Raw genomic sequence first — 8933 nt, 5'->3', positions numbered from 1 at the left:
GGGTCGCCGGAGAAGGGGTAGGCAGCGAGCGCGATGGTTAGATGGCATTCTCGAGGCATTGCAGATGAAGCTATGCGATGTTAAGAAGATAGTGAGAGACCGGAAAGCGTGGCGTGGCATGGTCCATAGGGTCACGAAGAGTCGGACACGACTGAACGCCTGAACTGAACTGAACTTAAAAAAATAGAGGAGCCTTAGTAAGTGGGCGACATCAGCGTTCTCTTTTGACGATTCTCGAAAATAATGCAAACGTTTCTCAAGAATGCTCGAGGTGGCGCCACATACCCATGCATACCCTGTGGGCGCGGAACAACGTGCGTTCATGCGGTTTACAACACGCGTGAGGACGTCTCAAGCCGGCATTCCTGTTCCGGGCGATTTGATTTCTTATCTCATAGCCTGTGTCTCTGCTCTGGATTTGCGCAAGCGTCGAGCAGCTAATTTACACTTTGTTAAGGAATCCTTTTACAGAACCGCACGTTTTACCTTCGCGCAACGGCAAAATGGGAGCTCGAAACGAGGGGCGCAAATTCGGTAATCTCCACGTTATTTCACCTCAAGTTCTTTTCACTAAAGCCTGGCTTTCGTATTCAGATCCTGACTTGTACAATGGAGTCGAGGTGAATCTGCCGGCCGTGCTGGAGCGAGCATCTCTCCTGGGTACGCGTCGATGTGTAAAGAAGAAATTTCAGGTGAGCGTGCTGTGCTTGTCAAGCTTGTGGTTTGAATACCTCGCTGAGAATTGAATTTCAGGCAGGTTGGCTCCTACGGGCGATCACGTGCATCGATCTGACTACATTATCGGGAGACGACACCTACAGCAACGTGTACCGGCTGTGCTCGAAAGCTGCTCATCCTCTGAGGGAAGACATCCTCGAAGCGCTCGATGTGCCTAAAGAAGGTAAACAGCCTGCTGTTCTGAACAAAATTACATAATTGTGTCGGGTAGGTATCATGCCTTGTGAGCCAGCTTTTTATAGATTTAACTTCACTAAAATTGGCAGCGAAGTCTGATTTCCTTAATCACTTCAGATTGTTTACCTGCTTAAGGAATTTCCGTTCCTGTTTCTTCATAACAAAGCCCATTGCTCTATTGTTCTGGCGGTTGTATTCGCTTTATGAATCGACATTACGGCAAATGCTTTTGCCAGTTCCCGTAAAGCTGCCTTGTTGAATGATATTTAACAAGTGTAGATCTATGTAGATAATTTTGCTGCTTATATTCATTAAGTGCGCACCCTCATGATATTTCTTAGTTCAGTAGTCCATGTCCAATAATAATACAAAAAAATTGAGGCCATTAGATGTTTATTGCCAAACATTTAAATGGCATCCATGTGGTTCCACACGCATAAATTTAATGGCAGCCTTGCCTCATTTTCAGCCTATTAGGCACGCGGCAACTCATTCTGAGAAATGCATACTCTTGACCGCATTTGTCATGCAGAAAAGCATGCAGCTTCATTAGGAACAACTGTGTATTAAGTAGCAAATATTTTATTTGTAATTTTCAGTAAGATATAAAGCACTTCTAGCGCAAGGTCATTGTTAACTTGTCATTTTTAGTGGCACTTCTGATAAACTGTGACCTTGTCTTTTGAATGCTGATATGGGAATATATGGCTATTTTTTATTTGTCATCCAAGAACAGCTGTATTTTCTGATAGATTATCTGTATATAACCCATGGACAGCACAGATGAGATTTCATGCTCATGAGCACTGTTCATAATTCATTAAGACTTTTACCAGCTTGCAGGTGCTTTTCAAGGCGTACATATGATGACATTAAATCCAAAGTCCCAGCTGTGAATATAATGGCATCAACACAGTGGCATTGTGCAGTGACTGTCAGGTCTTGTGTTTATCTGGCATGGTTTATCTTCATTCACCTCAATTCTTATCGGCACCTTGCCTCCTTATTTCTCTCATTTCTTAGGCTTATGTATCTTTGTGGTGGCTTCAATCTGTTGGGTCTGGTGTGCAGTGATTTGTATTGCAGCATGCTTCAACATTAGCAAACACTCCGTACATTTTAGCTTGCTCATTCCTGTAGCATTTTATATGCAGTAACAATCTAGAATAAATTACAAACCTTGATTTCTAGCCTCCATAAGCTAAATCACAAAATTGTTAATCATAACTGAACATCCACCTTGGTATAAGAACAGTTATGCCAGTGTCCTAGTGGCACGCTGGCATGCACAAAAGGCTTCATAAGATTAACAGTTCTCCACATGTTAGAGCACCATTCTATTGAATTTACTAGTGGTAGCATTGATAGAAGCCAGGTCAAATTTGTTTTGATAGCTGTCATTGCTGCTTAGTTGTATATCTGACAGTGTAGTGCCTAAGCATGGAGTACACAGTGTTTGCACAGGCATTTCGTGTTAGGAAAAGAAAAGTGTCCTAAAGAAAACCTTCCTTTAGAACTGTGTTTTCAACATTTCAAAAGTTGTGGCATAAAAACGTTAGTTTTATTGCTCTTTATGCAATTTACAGTGACCTTCATGGAAAAAGATATAATCAATGGTTGGACGAAAATTCGTCTGGTCGGGCATTTGAAAAAGATATATGCCCTGTGTTCTTGTTAGTATTGCTGGATAAACATCTCATGGTCAGTTAATCACTTTCTTCTGCTTTGGGTATGGATTTCATATTGGAGACACAATCATATGTTTACTTACTCACGCTCCAGGCTCAAAATATAGCTAAGATGTAGCTTTGCTGGCATTACTGGACACTGCTGATTTGCAAAATTTCAGTTTATGTACTACTTTTCAGTGTACCATTCCCCACTGTACTTACTAATGCATTCAAAATGTTTATTTTATCAGTAGTGTCATACCAAAAGAACTTTGTGACAATATTTTTAAGGACGTTGCACGAGCATCCTGACTACAGCAGCCACTTTTTATTGTGGGTAAAAGCATGGCACCCATCTGCTGTGTGATGTCAGTGCACGTTAAAGAATCCGAGGTGGTTGAAACTTCTACTATGTGGTATTTCTTGCAACCTGAGTCGCTTTGGAACGTTAAGCCCCGTTAGCTAAACCAAACTAAGTTACACAGGCAAAGCTCATGGCCTGTAAGATTCTGAAATTGTTTTAAGGAATTGTTCACTGCACATGTATTTCCAAACTTGCAAAAGTGTGACAGTTGGGGGATCTAACATCTTTGAGTAGTCTACTCCTGGAACTTGAGAAGAAAGCAGCAGTGCACAGACAAGGCATTGCAGCCATTTTCTTCTATTTATTTCAAAGTATATAGCCACCAATGATTGGTATATGATGTGGAGACATTTTTAAAAAATAAGATATAGTAGAGATATGCTTACATTATGTTCCAGTTGCAGCATAGCATGCAGACTACCTACTAATATTCGTTTCCATGTCAGTCAGAAGAGGAAACTTTTCATAGCCCAGTTACGAATGATGCTATGGTCTTTGTTCAGAATTGTATTTAATTGCACCCATAACTAAGCTTAGCCTACATAACATCTTTTTCACAGATGTTACAACAGGAGCTGTGTGTGTCTACCCAGCAAGAGTTGCTGACTGTGTAAAGTCGTTCAAAGCCATTCAGCCATCGAAAAAGATTCCCATAGCTGCAGTGGCCACAGGATTTCCAACAGGCCAGTATGCCCTGTCATCAAGACTGCAGGAAATACAGTTCGCTGTCGAGTCTGGGGCCAGTGAGATTGACATAGTCATCAACCGCACGGCAGCATTGACAGGAGACTGGGAAAGTAAGTTTGCATCACTCCAATTAGCTGTATATTGGCATGGGCCTGTATGATTTCTCATTGCATTTCTAGCTTTGTGGCACCGCTCATCGTCAGCTTGTAAATGTGGCTTTACTGCAATACCCTTCTGACTGCATTGCTGTTCAGTTACAAGTAAAACTTTAATCTATGATATGCTTTCAAGTAGTGGTGTGTTTCTGTTACTTAAAATAATTTGTATTGGTCCTTAATATGGAAATGTAGGCATTGAATTAAATTAACTGAAGCTGAAACCTTGTCAAAATAAATCTGCTGCTCAGCTCCATTCATGTTTGCACTGTATGTGACATGGTGAAATGATGCTTTGTAGTAGTGTAAAAGTGTTGTGTGAACTGTTTATGAAGTAGAACATATTAAGTGACAAAGCATGTTATGAACCAGCATGGGAAATTCAATGAGCCAAGATTTGCACCTGCAACATGTTCAAAGCTGATGAGCATGTGTTGTAGGTCAACAAATCTGTTGTAGTGGTTACAGCGGCACAGAGATCTACGATTTTTCATAACCGATTTGTCGTGCAGTTTTAGAGCACTATAGTGATGTCTAGATGTGGGCAGGTATAGAAGTGGGCAGGTACAAAGCAAACTGCAGAGTTAGTTTAGTGTTGTGCTTCTGTTACTCTATCTGCACCAATGCTGTTTTGACGTTGAGGATGGCAGGGTTTTTCTTTGCTGTGGTGTGTAACACAATTCAGTAACCAATTCAGAATGCACCAAAGCTTAAATGAGTAATGCAGGAAATAAAAATCACAGAACTTATGTGGTATAATGAGGCATGGCTGCTGTAACTGGCGTATCGAAACCCAGGATCCTTGCAAATTAATTCATTGCCTCTTAGTATAGAAGTCACACTCCCAAAGTGGCCGCATATGGAACCTTATGATGATTTAATCATATCAGTGTACAGCTCTTCCTTGTCTTTTACCCCCCCCCCCCCCCCCCCCCTCCATCCCCAACATTAAGTACTTTAAACTGTGACATGGCTGATATGATTTATTTTTGCCTCTGTACAGCAGGTGCTTGAATTGAAAACAGTCACAGCAGTACAGGTAAATGTAGGAAATCCCGATGGGCAAGAGTGTATTAAGACCTTTGTTGCAGGCTGTGGAGATAGTCTGATTTAGGGGCACATTGTGCAGTTATAGTAAATTATATGCTGCACAATTTGCATCATTAAGTGTAGTGTCTTTGGCTTAGTTGTCTACTTAGCATCGAGAGACTGCATAATTTTCTCAGCTTTGTGAGATATGAAAAAGACATGGCATTGTGTTCAGAAAAGCAGCACCCAATTGTGAAATCTGGTGCTCAGCTAGAGTACCACCCATAGCTTGTTTAGAAAATGCTTTTGTCGATATATTCTGAGCCATTTGTTTAGCTCCGCAGGTTGCTGCAAAGCACCAGAACGAAATTAATGCTTTGAATCTAAATGGGATGCTCTTTTTTTTTCTTGCAGCTGTGTACAATGAAGTTTGTGCCATGAAGAAAGCCTGTGGTGAAGCCCATCTGAAGACAATTCTAGCCACTGGAGAGCTGGGATCACTGCGTAATGTTTATGCTGCCAGCATGGTCTGCATGATGGCTGGTATGTTTTCAGTGTACGCTGTAGTAGCCCGTATGCCTGATGTAGCATGACTCAGTTGCGTGGAACTGTGCTGCTGAATGGTAACTGCTGCACTGCTCTGTTAACTCTTCATGAAAGAACCTAAAAAAAATTTTTACTTTGTACTTGCAACAGTTTTTCATGCTATACAAATGGCCACTTAAAGAGAGGCCAGTGTGTTACTGCTGCTTCTACAATTCCAAGGTAGCAAACAATGTTCGCTGTTGTGATATTCTAAAAGGTTTTTCTTCATATTACCTTACAACTCTGCGAAGTGATGCCTTTGGAGTTATATATGGAGGAAGTGATCAAGATGATCAAATTTGTGTTTTCATGATGAAATAAGCCTCCATGCAAGCTGTCAACTTATTCATGGCTTGCTATTTCTTACATTTACTGCCACTAAATTTTCTCACAAGCTGCTCATTTTTGTATCATTACTTGCTGGCATAGAATATATTTATGTACCAAGGTAAAACTACAGTGTGGAATTCATGATGACTGAAAGAAGGCTTGTGGAGTTGGTATGCCTTATGTAGAAATTCAGTTTCACTCGGCTCTGTTATGTAGAGTTTCAAGTAAATGCTTTTGGTCAACTAGAACAAATATGCTGTTGAAGAATGAGGGGATGGTTGGTACTCTGTAATCTAGTCTCATAGACAATGTCGTAGACTAAGACTGAGAATATTCACATGAGTGCCAACTTTTAATAGATAGATACTTTTCGTTACTTTGTACCTAAGCTTATACGCTAACTAGGGCTAGCAGCATTCCTTGCAAAAGCACCTTGCTTGCAATACATTGAAGCTGCTGCTGTAGCCTGAGTGATGTGACATTCGACAGTGTCCTCCAACTGCAAATGTTGTTCTGGAAGGGCAAAAGCATTAGGCTAGTATGAAAGTGTCAGAAACATGGTCATGAATTTTGTCGAAATGAGAAATGCCTCTCTGGTATGGTTTCAGCCAGTTAAGTCAGTGTTGTTATGATAGAACCTCATGTTTGACAATGTATTTGTGTGATTCTTCATTTAGGAGCGGACTTCATCAAGACATCGACTGGAAAAGAGGGAGTCAATGCTATTCTACCTGTCGGAATCACTATGGCAAGAGCAATATGGGATTACTACACAGACACCAAAATTAAGGTTTGTGCTTTATCAAACATTTCTGATTCGGGCATACTGTGACTGTTGCGGCAGATGAGTGTCTTTGTGTGTCATGTCGCTCACATATTACCCAGGCAGAGTACATGAGATGCCTTTGTTCTAGTGGTAATCACAGTGTGTTGATATTTGAATAAGACAGCAACCATTTGGCAATATTTTTACCTTTTTATTTAATTATGATTGTGCCTTCAGTCCAAGTACTGCAATCTTACCTGTGAAAGCTCTTAAGGTGTAAGGACATTGTAAGTGCTATTTTCGCTGCTAGATCTTTCAGATTTGTTGAAGTGCACAAATGCTAGCTTGTGACACTTAATATATAAAATTGCTAGGTTCCCACCAGTTTCACTTTTTATGTGTTAGTAGAACCTATTAGTTGAAGAGATTTGTACTTTTCTGCTAAATGGTGAATGGATGGCACACGGGTGTTCGTATATGGGAATGTTAAAACAAAACAAAATGTACGAGTTTATACAGTGTTATATCATGCTGATACCCTGGGTGCAGCTTTATATTGATACTTGGGCTCTTGTGTACACTGAACGGCTTGACAGGACAGCTTTTTCAAGTATTTGAAAGGTTTCTAGTTTATTTGGAGCTTTCAAGGGTGACCTTGCTGTTCTTGCATGCGATGGAAATTAAGGTCAATGGAACATGTCTCCCCTTTGGCATTACAGGTTGGCTTCAAGCCTGCTGGTGGCATCAGGACAGCAAAGGATGCTTTGCTGTGGCAGTTCCTCATGAAGGAGGAACTAGGTGATGACTGGCTGCAGCCTGATCTGTTCCGCATTGGTGCAAGTGGATTACTTGGTGACATCGAGCGCCAGCTTTTCCACTATACGACTAAACGTTACGCCTCTCTTAGTGAAATGCCTGCTTGCTGAAGTAGAGCGCAAAGTTGGGCTAGTTGGCAACTCGTGAAAGTGAGCTGTGCAGTGTGCGAAGGATGATGGAAATATTCTCGTCTTATCTGCTTCCTATACTTGCGGACAATTGTTTTGTGGCTCTGTATTGAAGCTTAGGCAGGAAAGAAAACTGAATGAGCTATGTCATTCAACTCTCCCCTTCATTCCACTGCACCTCTACTTCAAACAATACACGCTGCGGCATGGTGACATAGGCATGCTTCCTTCCCTTTCTGACCTAGCTTTGTCTGTAGAGTCATAAAAAGTAATACCAGAATATATTCATTCTTCATCTACTGTACTTTTCATTTCATTGAAGCCTGCTTTCTGAACACCACTTGGATGTTTAGCTGTTGCAGGCTTTTTGCTCTATCATTCCTGTTATTCAGTTAGTACTGCTAAAAAATGTGCTTTTCATGACCTTGGTTTTTTTCCTTGCTTTAATGGGATGGCATCAACTCAGTTTTATTGTGCCTTCTTATTAATGAGACACTCTTTTACATGTTTAGGCAATAGAATTTGGTTCAGTTTTTGAGCTGTCTTATGTATTTGGAAGCTTTGGATAAGTTACATGAGCTCTGGTATCTTTCTTGTTTTTAATCGAATTCTGAAAGTAGCTACAAATTTGGCTTTGCATTGTCTCCATTGCTTGTGGCTCAGAACAACTGTATTGAAACTGAGCTTGAGCCAAAGGGAGAATTTGGTCTGGAAATCATTGGGGAAGGGTTCAGACATTTGTGACTAAATATATCAGCATTAAAACGAAGTAGCTTGTGATGCAATGTACCTGGAATGTTAATAAAGCATAATTTTCTTAAAAACAAAGCATTAGTTTTCCCATTTAACTTCAGAAATTTGTCTTAGCATTAATTTTTCTTTGTCAGCTTTATAATGAATTTAGTTCAGCTTTCTTCAAGTATTGTCACGCCATCATGTTCCACATTTTTAGTAATAATACTTGAGATTCGCAGTTAGGACGTTATATTTTCCGAATGCCTTGGCACATTTAGATTACCACCTACTGTTTTGCATTTGATCATCTTGTATCTTGTTCTGGTGCCATCAAAAAGGAATTAAGCCTATTGCTTAAATGTTTTATGCATTAGTAACACATATAAGCATTTACTTTTACTTGCTTAGTATTTGTGGGCATACATATATCGTTCGATTCTACCATTGGGGAAGTTTAGCAGAGGGGGAATAGAAAAGAGAGTTCGCTTATTTTTCTCAATGCAAAAATTCTCAATGGAAAAATTATGCTAAGGCCCCATTCACACAAAGAAAGCCCCTGAAGTGCTTTGCATTAATACAACTGCTGACCTCAACTGTCCGCTCCAAAGATCACCCATAAATACACCTCTGTGAGTGTAACCATTTAAAAACCGATTGTTTCATGTTGTTCCCATCTGCCAACTCGCTCGTTCTAAAATAGTGGGAGACCATTTGAACGGTTTTGCACCACCAGCATAAAAGTAGGTGGACTGG

General features: G+C 40.5%; 1 protein-coding gene across 1 annotated transcript; it reads left to right on the top strand.

Annotated features, from left to right (window-relative positions):
• The first annotated feature begins 308 nt into the window (after positions 1-308).
• On the top strand, positions 309-8273 carry Dera (deoxyribose-phosphate aldolase). The gene is made up of 7 exons (XM_084584911.1): positions 309-534; positions 595-692; positions 754-901; positions 3510-3746; positions 5235-5363; positions 6413-6525; positions 7221-8273. The coding sequence occupies exons 1-7, from the start codon at positions 504-506 to the stop codon at positions 7425-7427; spliced, it is 963 nt and encodes a 320-aa protein (XP_084441037.1). The 5' UTR covers positions 309-503; the 3' UTR covers positions 7428-8273.
• The last annotated feature ends 660 nt before the right edge of the window (positions 8274-8933 follow it).

The sequence above is a fragment of the Amblyomma maculatum genome, chromosome 11 (genome assembly GCF_055883805.1).
Source record: "Amblyomma maculatum isolate TAMU_Amacu chromosome 11, ASM5588380v1, whole genome shotgun sequence".
NCBI classification, from domain to species: Eukaryota; Metazoa; Arthropoda; class Arachnida; order Ixodida; family Ixodidae; genus Amblyomma; species Amblyomma maculatum.
The sequence above is the reverse complement of the archived record's forward strand: the minus strand, read 5'-3'. Positions and strand labels throughout refer to the sequence as shown.

Excerpts from the sequence above, each read along its gene's own strand:
- Dera (XM_084584911.1), top strand. The coding sequence starts at position 504 with ATGGGAGCTCGAAACGAGGGGCGCAAATTCG. Across the intron at positions 693-753 it reads GTGTAAAGAAGAAATTTCAG|GCAGGTTGGCTCCTACGGGC; the intron begins GTGAGCGTGCTG and ends ATTGAATTTCAG. Across the intron at positions 902-3,509 it reads GCTCGATGTGCCTAAAGAAG|ATGTTACAACAGGAGCTGTG; the intron begins GTAAACAGCCTG and ends TCTTTTTCACAG.